This window comes from Polypterus senegalus, chromosome 3, assembly GCF_016835505.1.
Source record: "Polypterus senegalus isolate Bchr_013 chromosome 3, ASM1683550v1, whole genome shotgun sequence".
In the NCBI taxonomy this organism is placed as follows: Eukaryota; Metazoa; Chordata; class Cladistia; order Polypteriformes; family Polypteridae; genus Polypterus; species Polypterus senegalus.
Window position 1 is genome coordinate 281620920 of NC_053156.1, and position 14262 is coordinate 281635181.

The following is a 14262-nucleotide window of genomic DNA, read 5'->3' on the forward strand; positions in this document are numbered from 1 at the left end:
TCCTTGTTTCCAATAGCAGAGGACTGAAAAACAAGATGTAAGTGGGAGCTGTGAGGCCCTAAACACACTTGAGCCCCTCCCTCAGCCACTCCCTCTGCCTCCAAATGCCATACGTTCGTCTTCTCCAAAGCTTGATCCTAGTGAGGTGTACAACAAGTCTCGAGCTATGTTGGAGACCAAACGTAAGTTCCCTTACTAACATGAAAGTGTGCTTTTGGATTAATTGGATAACAGGCTAGAAAATATAACCTCAAATCAGTGTCATGATAATTTGATATGTTTACCTTGATAACAATAAACTAAAAATACATATTATTTAACCTTAGTCCAAATATACTACTTTTAACACTTCACCATGAAGCAAAAACTGCTCCAGAGCTGATCCATGATACTGCCAGGTTAAAACAGCAAATATACAAAGGTAGATGCTAAACCAGTGAACTTCACAATAAAAAAGTTACTGTAAACTTGACTGGTCATTTGCGGTGTGATGATCCCAATCTGATCTGGTCTTGCTTCGTATTTATAGTAACGAGAATAACTTTCAGGTTTAGTGTTGTTGCAATGTGCCGTAGACCTGTGGACTAGCAGTGGACCAAGATTAAGGCTAATTGTTGTTGCAGTGAGCTTCTGGGTGTTTCCAATATCATTTGTTCTAATATGAACTATAACCAAGGGACCTTCACCTTCCCTCACCAGTAAATGGTCACTCTTTGGGCTCTGTGGGAAACTCTTGCTCCCAGTAAGCAGCATGCTGTGGTTGACTCTCAATCTCTACAGCATATCGAGTTTGTGGTATTTCGGAGGACCGAATCCCCAACAATAAGTTCTTCCCTTTTCTGCCTCTAATTCTCTTTTTAACTTGGTTTGAAGGCAGAATTTTCTCAGACCTTTGAAGCAAGTTATTCCTGATAATTAGTTCAATCTTATTTTCTGATGAGATGCTGTAGTGCCTTATTCCTCTTTTGACAAGTTGAATCCACGTTTGATTTTTGTGGCTTGTAACTGCTTGATGCTCTCCTTTAATTTGGACAGAAGCATCCAAAACTTTTGGTTTGTACTTGTGTGATTGATGAGTCTCTGAAGCTGTTTTTCAAGATCTGAAACCTTTATGGTGAGGTTTGCTATTTTCATGCAGTTATCACGTATGTAGTCCAGTGTGGTGGGATCTTGAATAACAGTCCACATATTACATTACATGCTTGAGAACCATTTTTCTACTTTTGTTCTTTACAGATTCTTCTCTAATCTTTTATTTCGGCAATTGATTTTTCAAGAGATTAAGGGTTTTGGCATTGGTATTGTTTTTTTAGAATTTTCAAATGCTCAGAGTGAATAATACTTAGAATACATTACCTCGTCTGTTGTTGTTTTAACAACTGAAATTATTTTTAAGGAGTTTGTATAAAGACATACTTTTTTCTTTTCCTTGTGATCTGCCCCATTAAATGTAGAGGAATTTGAAGCAGCATTTCGTTAATTGAGAGAGGGTGAGACATTGTGGCCGGTGTGCTGCTGTTAATTGACAGTCAGACAGCCAGCTGAATAAACAAAGCAGAAAACACATAGCCAAAATAAGGCTAGCTGCGAATTTGTTTAACTTGGTATTGATCTTGTTCAGCTGTTCAATGAGACAGCACTTAGACCTGAGGATCGGCACCCATTCGTACTGTACTATATACTACATTATGGGGTCTTGCTTTGCTGCTGGTACGGTACTATATCGGGTATACTGCAACTTAGCGGACAAGTCTACAAACTGAACTGCTACAGAAGTCGGCATCAAAATCACAGTCAACTGCTATCCAGGAAATCTAGATATATTTTGCCAAACAGCAATTTGTATGTAGTTGATTTTTTATTATGTTAATTTTACTATGTAAAACACAAGCCTTAAAAATGTATACACATGTACTGTATAAATATATGCTTTTTAAGAAACCATGTTTGGGAGCAAAGTCATCTGACTATGAGTCGACCATACCTTAAGTGCTTACTCTCGGCTGAAACAGCAGTTGTAGCACTAAGACAATGGAGCCTCAAACCATACCCCAGGAGTGAAAGGTTGCGATGGAAGGAGACCAGTGAGGTGAAGAACACAGCTAAACTTATTTTAAAATGGCAGAATTTCTCAATAATATATGTATGTTTTCCAAAAATACCATGGCATTAATCTTTTACAGCCTGCATGCAATCTCAAAATGCTAATGAATATCTAAGAACATTCTAAGGTTTTTACCCTTCAACCACCAATTGCACCAGTCCCTCTTAGCCCCATTTTAAACTGCACAAACAGGCACAATAATTTTTAATTTAATAAAAAATACTTTGCTTTGAAAATCAATTTTATGTGATAAATTAGTACATTCCATTATTATGAAAAAATAACTGGCTTGAAAAATACTGAACGTAGAATATGTTTGAATTAGCATTTAATGAAAATTGCTAGCGTATTTCAAACTGCACATATATGAAAAATATAGATCGTTTAATATTAGCCAAAAGAAAAACAAATCTAAATGTTTTGCTTCTAATACATTTTTAATACAAGTTATGTTAGAATTTGAAATATACAATTCATGAAAAAAGATAAGTTTTAAACTTTCACAGTACCATTCGAATATAGAAAATAATGATTCACATCCCTTGTGAACCTTTAAAAATTACATGCATAGATAAGTAAATAAAATCCTTCTTGTGTTGTTCCTTCAGTGTCCATGTAGCCTTTGCAGGCCTTTTACTTTGAGTTGTTAGCAAAGAACAAGCACAATCTTTTCTGGTTTCAGTCAAGACCCAAGGCAGTAACATTTCCACCTGAACTGAAAATCCACTGAAAACTGCCAGGCAGATTTTTATCTTGGCAGCTTTCACTGTGTTTATTGTAAATGTCAGACACTGCCGTATGAGAATCTTTTTTTTCTTTGAAGGTATGATACATCCCTTGTCAAGGTTTTAAATGAGTTTTTTGAAACTACAGTGTTTCACAGTAGCTATAGGGAACATGTCCATTGTTATTTAGTATGTAATGGTATGAGTAGTCTTGTTTCTTCTTTGTGAATCTTTTCAGTATTGAGTAGCATTATTGAATACTTGTGTTAGAGACATATCCTGTGAGTACTCGCTTTCACAAGGCTTTTTCATTTTTTACAAAGCATTTCTTCTTATTCCACAACATTGTTGTGTTTTAAATGATGAAGTAAGTTGCCTATATTATGTTTAGTTGTTGAAACTGTTTTGTGTAGCCAAACATGAAATATGACCAAGTGATCAACACTACATCCTTTTTAGATACCACCTGTCATGGGTTTCTTTTAAAGTAATGTTCTTAAGTCACTCTGCCATGGAGGGAGGCGGCCCCTTTTATAGTCCCCCGGATGTGCTCCAGGTGCCTCCTTGCAGTCTTCCACCGGCACTCCCCAGTGTGGCGGAAGTGCCAGCTGTGCAACCGGAAGCACTCTGGGTGTGCCCACTCCTCCAAGGCCCACAAGCACTTTTGGTTATGGCGGGTTCCAAAGGCATTGGGGCGCCCACTGTCTGGAGGAGGCGCTTGGACATCAACCCAGCATATACAAGAGTAAAAAAAGAACATCCAAATAATAAAAAATACTTTATGAAAAACACCCTCCAAACCCCACCTTATTAATCAACCCCCTTCCTTTGACATATATTGCCTTTAATTCCTGTATGTCTAATCATTTTCTGATGATGATGATAATAGGTTGTCCAAAGCTTTTGGGAACTATTTTTAAAACACGACTCATGTAAATACATAAACACATAAAAAAAATTTTTCCTTCACACTAGCCCAACCTCATTTGTCCTTGATCTCCCTGCCTACCAGGGGTTCAGCATAAGCCTTTATTGTTGTCTCATGCCTGAAACACTGCTTTTATTTTAAATGAACAACAAAGGCTGAACCAGGCAGAATGAGCATTAAAATGAGGGGAAAACGCATGAAAGCGTACAGTGGGGAAAACCTTTGCAAATATAAGTAAAATTTGAAATGGTGGGAGTTTGAAGTTAGTAGATTTTGAATTTGTTAGATTGCCCAAGCCTTGCTGATGGCGTTAACATTATGAAATTTTAGTTAAGATCCATCATGTACTGATCAAAAGAATAACTGTAAAAAGCTATAATTTCATTTGAGCTCTTTTTGTATTTTTTGTAGCACCTAACACTAAGGAACTTGATGTATTTATAAAGAGGAAACAGGATTCTGGCTTTGGATTCCGGGTTCTTGGAGGGGAGGGGCCAGATCAGCCGGTAAGTTGCTGTTAACTAATTTTGTATATTGCACCTTGATAAATAGCCAGCTAAGAACAGGCCTGAAGCTTAGAAATGATTTTCTTCTGACGGATGTCATTTCCCATCGTATACAAATAAAATTTATGATCACTGTCCCTCTATTGTCAGGTGTATATTGGTGCAATTGTACCCCTTGGTGCTGCTGAGAAAGATGGCCGTCTTCGCGCTGGTGATGAGCTTGTGTGCATCGATGGTGTGCCTATTAAAGGAAAGACGCACAAACAGGTCCTGGAATTGATGACTACAGCAGCCCGAAATGGACATGTCCTTCTCACAGTCCGTAGACAGGTGCTGTATACAGGTAATGAGTAACTGTTCTGTTAAAGCGCCAGCATTATATCTCACATTTATAAAGACCGATTCAGGAGAGGTTGTTGATAGACAGTGACTAAGTAGTGCTGTGCCAGTGGCTGTTGGCACAATAAATTATTATGAAGTAGACCATTACTTTTCTGTCTTGCTTCTGTCATAATAGAGGCTCATGTCTGCATTCTTAACATATCTTCTTTGATTGTTCACTCATCTGGAAACCTGTACTAGATGTTAAAGCTTTCCTCTCTTTGCCTTGTAATTTTGTTTGTGTTGGACTGACTTTTTCATTACAAGTAATTACTATAAAGTAATCTCTCTGGTTGAATCTGCTTGCCGCAGCAGTCTTACCATATTAATGCACTTTGTGTGCTTCTCAGTGCTTTAACAGCACCAAAATAAATCAGTGTTTCTTAAGGTCCTTCTCTTTATGCTTTTACTATGAATCCTCAGTTTTCTTATCTTCCACTAGCCCAAAGGCTAGTTCTGTGGACAAGATTGCAGGGGAAACTGACTTTGTGTGAATGTATCCATATGAGGGAAACATGTTATCATCATCAACATCATCATTTTTTAATTAATAATTAATTAAATGGTGCAGTTATCTAAGGTAACTTAAATCAATATTAATCGCAATTGTTCCTGTACATTTTTTCCCACAACTGGAGTACAGGCAGGTTATGTAACTTCCTCAGAACTGCATAGTGAATCAGAAGTAGTAATTTAACTGGCAGCTTTGTAATTCAAACCATGTGCGTTAGCCACTACTCCATATTACATTCTTCTGTCATTCCCTGGATTTCTGAACACAGAAGCAGTTCTACAATGAAGGCATTTTTTTTTTTACTCTTTGTCTCCTGATTTAAGCAGAGGCTTCTGAAGAAAATGGAAACCCTGCTTCAGATTTATTGCTGAATGACTCTCCACCTGTAATCTCTAGTGAGATTCCTACCAGGCTCCATGTAGACCCTTATGATGTATTACTCCAGCGGAAAGATAATGAAGGCTTTGGGTTTGTCATCCTTACCTCTAAAAACAAGCCACCACCAGGAGGTAAGTAGCATCAACTCAGCTTCTTTATGTGTCTGGTAAAAGATGGGGTAGCAGTTGATTCTTCTCAATCATTGTTTCAGAAGAGAAAAGATAGCAATATTTTCATTGACCAGATGTTTTCCTTCTAGAGACAATTATAAGTATGTACAAATGTTTTTGTTTGTGAGGTGCATACGTAGATACTACCAATTACTTTATTTTAATCAAAATAGTTATCCTGTATGCTGTTGCATAAAGAGAAATCAGTTAGTTTTGAAAGATTAAAAAAAAATATGTAATTTAAGTAAATGGCAGTTTCATAAGCCTAACTGCAATATGTCAGAATCTTTCAGGTTACTGGTTTATATTACATATGAAGTGTAAAAGAGATGACATACATTAGCCAGGTTTCCATCCAAGGATTTTTTGCGAAAAAATATTTAGCGCTTCAAATTTTAGCTGATGGAAATGCTAATTATCGATAAAATGTTGTACATGTCGACATAATATTTTTCCGTTTAACTTTAGCGCATAAATTCCATATCGATACTTCAGATGTCGCAAAAACTACATTGGAAACATTTTTTGTCGGAAAAAAGGGCTTTAACGCAAATAAATGTGTCACATGATACATTTTCATCACGTGCAATCAAAACGAGAATAGCGGAGCGGTTCGTATGGTCTGATGAAGAGACTCGTTATTTCTCGTGATGGGCCAATGCAGTAGCGGATAGGCTGGGTCTCCTGCTACTAAAAGGGGTACCTGAACTCCCTCCACATCAACTGTAGCCTGGGGGTGTCTCTCAGGATGTCTAAATAATACAAAAACCGCAAAGGTAATTTACTGTGCCAGTCAAAATATTGAATAAACCGTGTGTTTCATTATCTAAACATTTTTATTATTAAATGGCAGATGTTTTAGCATATATGAGAAATTCTCTCATTAATATTAACTTTAATTTTTTTTTATTAAACGTCGTTATTTTGTATTAATTCAAATTTCAGTTTTAATTAAAAACCTTAAGGGAAGCAGGTTACAGTACTGATTCAGTTGTTATCGCACAGAGAAGGGATGTTGAAAGGTAGGCTCACCTGTACAGATCCGATGCTGCAAACACAGCTGCATCATGGGCACTTCCAGGAGTGCCAACGCAAATGTCTCGTATCATACACCTGTCATCAACAAGGGCCTGGAGAACAATAGATGGCCACCCTTTGCGATTAATGTAATCGCGGTAGCCTTCTGTCGGGGGAAGAATAGGCACATGCGTGCCATCCAGCGCACCGTAAATCCGTGGCACAAGATACACCAAGGAATTGCGGTATGCAATTTCATTGGCCTCCGCTACAGTCGGAAGTCTGATATAACGCCGCATTAATTTTTCTTTAGTAGCAGTGCACACAGCATATACACATCGATGGACGGTAGTTTTACCAACCCCGAAAGTTTCTCCAACTACTCTATACTCGGCGCAGGTTGCCAGCTTGTAAAGGGCGATGGCAATCCGCTTTTGGGTTGGAATTGGTGGTCGATGGCAACCTGTGATTGGCGCAACATCAGGACTGATGAATCCACACAACATCTCAAAAGTTGTCTGTGTCATTCTAAAATGTTGCAGCCAGAGATTTTCTGTAAAGTGTGTCTCCACCTCCTCCTCCCAGAAGGTATTATTTTGTCGTCTCTCCCATACCCGTGGGTTTCGTCGCACTGGGGTACTTTCTTCGAGCTCTAGGGCTATCGGACAAGCAACTGCTTCATTCTGCTGTCGTCTTCGGATATTATGTACAATTCCAATTATTTGTGAAACTGAAATAACAGTAAGCTGATAAATTTCAAAAAACTGTCTAAATAATCTCTCCATTTCTTTGTTTCTTTGTTTAGTGGAGGGGGTGTAACGTGGAAAACAAAAGGTAGATAATTTGCGACATACACAAAATTATGTATGGAAACGGCTCACGGGCAGATTTTTTTTCGCGATACAACAAAACTTATGCGACAGTTCGTTTTTGGGGGGATGACGTCATCACGCACACCATTTTATCGATAAAAAGCCAGTTGGATGGAAACAGGCTGGAGACAGCAAATTTCGCAAATTTTTTTTACGTATATTCTGTTTGTCGATAACAAAATGTTGCAAAAAACTGGATGGAAACTTGGCTATATTTAAGCAAGCAGCTGACATTTCAGAGGTGGCATGAGCAAAGATGACTGTCTAGCTTGGCAGGGACATGTTGATCAGTGTATTCCATGTTCCACAGAACAGAGTGTGAATACTGCATTCAGTTATAAGTATTGACTAATGATGGTGAAATGTCTAAAAGTTGCAAGCTCTTACAATAATTAGACCTTCAGTATGTGTCTTCGTAGAAATTTAAGAAATTCCTGTTGATCACCTGTTACCTGTCTTAGAAATACATGTCATCTTATTTTGCGTCATTTTATACAGCTGTAAATTTTCTGGAAGGCAAAACTGTCATATGATTGTATAACCCCCATGGCCTAAATGTTTTATCAATACTCCTACCATAAACTTTTTCTTTCATTTCCCTTGTTGCCAACGAGTCACACCTCCGTTCTTAGGTAAATAATACAGTTGGCCATGGATGATTGGTTCCAGGACCCTCTGCAGATACCGAAATCCACAGATGATGAAGTCCTAAATGTAAAATGGCATAGTATTTACATACAGCCTATTGCACATATTCTCATATACTTTAAATCATCTTGAGATACAAAGAAAATGCTACGTAAATGGTTGGTGCACTGTATTGTTTAGGTAATAATAACTTCAGCAAGTGTCATGCCACTTTTCAAAAGGTCTAAGATTTTTATTTTCTTGTCGAGATAGCATTAGCTTTTGAGAGATTGCTTTGACCACTTATTTTCTTTTTAGGAGCCATTTTTTTCACAGAAACAAAAGGTGTACACGACATGACGCCAAGGTCCTTCTAGCCCCTAAAGGTCGGAATTACCAACTGAACGGCATTTTTTTTTATTATTCATTTATTTTTATTTAAATGCATGGCAGTGCTTGCTGCTGTGTGTGCACGTGTCCCATGTTGATTAATAACAGTTATGTTGGTTGAAACTTTAGTTTACCGCTTACCTACAGGTATTCTGTGTTGTGTCCAAGCTGTTTCTAGCCGGCACAGCCTTTTATACACACACGTCTGTATAGGTAAGCTTACTTAAGCTTAAAGCCGTTGTCTTGGCCAGACATATGTGGGTTGATGGATGGACTCTCTTTCATTGGTTTAGGCTAGAGTAATGGTTTAAGAAAGCCAGATTTCAGTACTTAGTCTTCTTTGTTTGAATGTGTTTATTTTCTGGAATATGTGTATATATCTTTTGTGTTTTGTTTTAAGACTTGCAGTACTTCGGAAAGTTTCAAACTGTTTCCCAACTTGATGATAAGTAGCGCTCAGAAGCCGAGGTTGGATTAGTGAGTGAGAAGGAGATTGTCTTTTGTAATTGCTAATCATAATAAAATGCTGTTGATCAGTGGGATATACAAGACTCCTTTACTCAGCCAATCATTTTGCCAGATGACATTAATTCTTTAGCTTTTACTCTACTATTACATATTTTAGCATTGTCCTCACTGACTATATCAGTGCATGATTTGCACATTCAAAGGAACAGTAAGTGATCCATATAACAATAGTAACATATAATAATTATAACTAGCCAACCCGCGGCGTACCATACGCCGCATAATCAGGCCGGTTTTTTAATGATTTTTAAGCACAGGGAGAAAATTAACATTTGAAAAATCGGTAATGTAATAAATCAGCAAGAAATGCAACATTATAACAATGCACGGAATGAACCAACACACAATCGTCCGTGACTGAAAACTGGCGGACCAATCTTGTTGATGTGAACGAAGGAAATGTAGACGCGTGCCTTCTGTTCTGACAGATGCGTTGACGATGTATTGCTGGAAGAGTTTGCCACTGGAATGCAAGACACTAAATGAAGATCTCATGGCAAGCCTGAAAGCTTAAAATTGGAGCTGTGTGACTCGCGTTCTTTTCGCGGTTCGCTTTTACTCAACATGGGTTAATTGTATATGCCAGCCTGGATCTCCGAAAGGGAATAGCAGTGGAAAAACCATCACAGTTCATATTGAGAACAGAGATACACTTGCAAGCATCTCCCCTTGGATATATGCAAATGTCGCGTTGTGCAGGAGGTTCCCCATCTTCACCTACAAAGCAGCAACATCAGTTTGACAGGATGGGGCGTTATACCTTCTCATATCCAGACCTGGATTTTCCATGAACACCATTCGTACAGCAGTAACGGAGTAACCGTGAGTGATAATGTCATGCATTTGCATGTAAGACTTTGCGAAGGGATTAACCTGGCATATCATGTTGTCTAGTTGAAGCAACAAAATGTCACTGCAAGCGCTATTACATTCCTTTGGCAAACGTTGACTGGTAGCCTCAGCAGAATCGAAGATATATAGCTGACCGTATTGTGGTGACATGTCAGGATTGTTATATAAAGGAGAGACCTGGTGATAAATTTGACCATGGATTCTGAAGGCATACGGTCCTTGTCCAGATGGTTGAGCGATGTGTGCACCCATTGACGCGAAAGCTAAAACAGAGTTGTATTCCCTGATATGATCACAGTAATTTCGGGACAGCGGGTTCTTGCCAGTCAAGAGGTCTTCCAATAAAAGAGGGGGCTTGGATAGCGGTGGCAAAGACACCTTGCCGGCATGACAACACTTAGTGTAATGTCCGGATTTGTTGACCTCTGCTGGCCAATGAAGAGCATTGCAAGAAGCACATAGTGCGGTAGGTAGGTAGGCCAATGTTATGTTCTTGGACGTGAAAGGCGTTATCTTCTTGAAAAGCCGCAGAAAAGTGAATGCGATGTTTGTGCATGAACGATTTAGTGCTGTGTTGACACTGAAGGAAATTGGAATGAGTTGTGTCAAAGCATTGCTGGCAATGTTCACATTGCATAATTCGTTCTGTGGTGTGTGTCTTTAAATGCATGTTGAGAAATCTCTGCACTCGGAATGTTTTTGAACAAATCGTGCATTCAGAGATCTTTTTGGAATGCGTTCGTTCAGTGGAGTGGGTGTGTAAATGTGCTTTGAGATATTTCTGGCGTGTGAAGGTTTTGGAGCAGTGTTGACACCGAAAAGAATTCATCAGAGAATGTGTTTTGAGATGGTTAGTAAGGTATCTGCGCGCGTGAAAGTGCTTGTCGCAAATTTTGCATACAAATCTTTGCGTTGAATGGATCTGCATATGGTTGTGGAGATCCATCTCACCTGTGAAGTCCTCGTTATAAAATGTGCAATTGAAGGTGAGAGTGGAATGAGTTCGTAAGTGTTTTTTGAGAGTGCGAGTTGTCTCGAAGCATTGTTGGCAATGTTCACATTGCATCATTCGGTTAGTGTTGTGTTTTTTCAAATGTGTGTTCAGATATCTGTGCACTCTGAAGCTTTTGGAACAAACGGTGCATTGAAAGTCCTGTGTGGAATGCGTGTGTTCAGGGGAGGGTGTCTTTAAATGTTTTTCAGGAAGAGGAGAGTGGGCAGGTGACGTCACATTAGTGTGGCAAGCAAGTGGGTGTGCACGCTGTGTGCACATACCAGCAGAGTCAAAAGATGTCACCAGAAGGTTATCACGTGGGTATTTGGGAGGCATGAGAACTTCGTAATGCCCATGATCCAAAGGACCGCTAACGAACAGGGATATGAAAAGACGCTGGGCCGGATTGTAAACTCGAGGAGAGGCATGAGGACGTTCTTGGAAGTAAATGCTGATAGTAGCTGGAAGGATTTGGGACATTGCCACAATTTCTGCCTCGCCACCATAGACTCCGGACGTATTCATGTAATCAGCGTATTGTTGAGCAGACTGTATAACAATGCCTCTGTGACTAAGAACAACGGACACCACGTCACCGAAGTTATCCCAATGTTGGCAAACAAAGCTAACAGCCATGTTACAAAGTTTGAGAGCAACAGTTTCGTCAATGACATTTCTCCAAAAAAACCCGACTGAGAGAAACAAACAGTTACCTGAAGCAGAAATTTCTATAACATTGAAAGAAGTGTTGTTTCCATGAAATACATTTGAAGCGGTAGCCATGGAGGGCAAAAGAATAGTCATCATGGCTCACAGCTGGGTTTGGACCGCAGCACAGACCAAAGTGAGTGAGTATGTGTTTGATGAGCTGTTTGATTTGGCGGGCAGTGGTCTGAGGTGCGTTCCTGAGCACATGGGAGGAGGGGTAGAGTTTCTGGGCAGGGCTTCGTTGTTCCTTTCGCATGGTTTTTCATGGTGGACGCGGTCGGGTGTCGAAACCGAAAAGAATAATGAAAAGTCAACGTGGCTTAGCCGTGCATGTGGACTCCTAGCACAGACGAAAGGGGCTAACTGGGTGGTCGGTGAGTTTTTGCGTCCGGGCACATGGGTAGGCAGTGTGAATGCCTAGAGAGCGAGGGTAGAAGCGGCCCGGTGAAAAAGGAGTGTTAGTGGGCAGGGAAACATCTTCCGTATTTCTGCAGGAGCATCTAAGAAGACGCATGTTTGTCGCGGATGCGAATTGCTCTATGTAGCGTGTAAAACAGTTTGCTATGGTGCACGCGGTCGTGTGTCGTAACTGAAAACTCGGTTTTTTAAGACTGCTTACTTCATTGTGTTTTAACCTCAGTTGTAAAGGATTTGTTTTAAAGATCCCATGGGATACCCCTCGCAAACCGTTTCACATGCTGCATATGGCGATTTACCTCTGCGAGAAACATGCCTCTATGAACAGTCAACGCGCAGGTGCATGTGGCCTCTATGACAGACGAATATAAATGACGCCATTTCTTCTGTGTCATCGCGTCCGAGTTGGTGGGCGTGGCTCTGCGAGTTATCGTTGTATCCAATGGTCTTGGAGTTGGTGGGCGTGGCTCCTTCCTGCAGGCGCCATCGGTGTTTTACTTGTCGGTGGCTCAGTGAATCCACGCCCCTTCTGGCGTGCTTTCCATGGTTGTCTTGCCTTAGTGAATTATATATAGAGATTATAATGTATTAAGAAAGAAAACACATTTTTTCCAAACCTGCCGACTGGATATAATGTATGGAACTGATTACCCACTCTTGAAGCACACACTGTAGTATTTTGGCTTTAATAAGACATGAGTATCTGGTTGTTGCTGTACAGTTTAATTATAGTTTTCAATTTACTTCAGCATTTGTTATCATTTTTATTGTTTAGGAAGGTTTCATTTTTTCCAGAGCATCAACTGATCTCTGCATTGCAGGGGCAGAGTTTCTGTTTGACATTTAACAGTAGACAGCTAGGTATAGAAAAAAATACATTGTTTAACTGTATTGAAAACTAATACTATATACTATAGAAATATTCAACTTAATGCCATACAGCTGAAGTAACCATTTTTGTACTTGCATGTAGTTAAATGTAAATGTGTATGGTTTAGGGCAGTTGTTTTTAAGTTAGAGCTTCTGCTGTTTTGTTCTTTTTAGTAATTTCCTTTTTCACAAATAAGTGGAAGTTGAAGCAAAAGCAGCTTTCTTTAATGTTCTGTGTAATGCAGTACCTGCCAATTTATCCTGCAGAGCAAAGGCTTTTATTACTCCTTGTGCCACTTTTACATTTAGATCCGTCATTCTTCGCTTCAGTCCTAAGAGACTTTACGCCTCTTGGTTTTTCTTCAAATTAATTTTTTAATCAGAATTTAATTCCTCTTGTTAACGGAGCACCTTCCTTAATTAAACTTTTTTTTTTAATCAGACCACCCACTAGAGAGGAAGCTTGCCTTGATGTGATATTCTTTATTAATTATGGCAATTTACAAAATAAAGGGTTTTCAAGTGTATGCGATCAGTGACCATAATTGAACTGACGGTCCCTTGGCAATATGAAGCAGTAAAAAGGAGACACTAAATGCTAACATTTTTTAACGTAAATCTTGAAACTGGTGCGTGTAAGCTTTTACAAAATTAGGCTGGCAAAATTTTTTTTGGAAATCAGATTATTATGAGATAAAATATGAAGAAGGGTATTGTAGTTTGGAGTGATAGAATTTACAACAGATGTAACATTGTATGCTGCAGGTTCTTGAGTAATTGGTTAATTTGTTTCAAAAAATAAAAACATATTAACTGAAAGTAGTGTTAGCCACATGTTGATGTATAATTAATTACCCCCTATCTGGCGATCTGTTAAAATAGTAGACATGAGTTCTAATGCTGTTTTGCCCTTTTGAACAAAAGTGAGATGCTGTAGAACAAACTACAGTGACCAAAACAATGTAAGCTAAGGCTGTGCATGTTTTTTATTCTTCTTCTTCTTTCTTTAAATATGTAAATCACCTTATCAGTTGCTTGTGTGCAGTGTAGTGAATCCCTAATTCACTATTATATCTTCATTTACAATTGGTTTTCAGATTAAGTAGCTTTGGAAAGACTTGAAGAAAAACTAGCACATCAGCAACAATGCAGAATATGTTTGGGAGGTTTCATATTTGAATTTTCATCTCCAGAGTATTCTGTTGTTTTTGGCTACTTGCCAGAGGCAGACTACTGTGTAAAAGTCTTTCAAACTTTAACCAATATACAGTATTTTTGTTT

The 14262-nt window shown here is 39.0% G+C and overlaps 1 protein-coding gene across 5 annotated transcripts in view; it reads left to right on the forward strand.

Annotated features, from left to right (window-relative positions):
- magi3a (membrane associated guanylate kinase, WW and PDZ domain containing 3a) overlaps window positions 1–14262 on the forward strand; it is a 109840-nt gene that overhangs the window by 76088 nt on the left and 19490 nt on the right. For 2 of the 5 annotated variants that reach the window (XM_039749308.1, XM_039749303.1), the window contains exons 12-15: window positions 17–182; window positions 4169–4263; window positions 4414–4606; window positions 5482–5667. In XM_039749308.1, coding sequence (XP_039605242.1) covers window positions 17–182; window positions 4169–4263; window positions 4414–4606; window positions 5482–5667 — 640 coding nt within the window. The remainder of the gene's footprint in view (window positions 1–16; window positions 183–4168; window positions 4264–4413; window positions 4607–5481; window positions 5668–14262) is intronic. The other 3 variants (XM_039749306.1, XM_039749305.1, XM_039749307.1) reach the window with 3 other exon arrangements.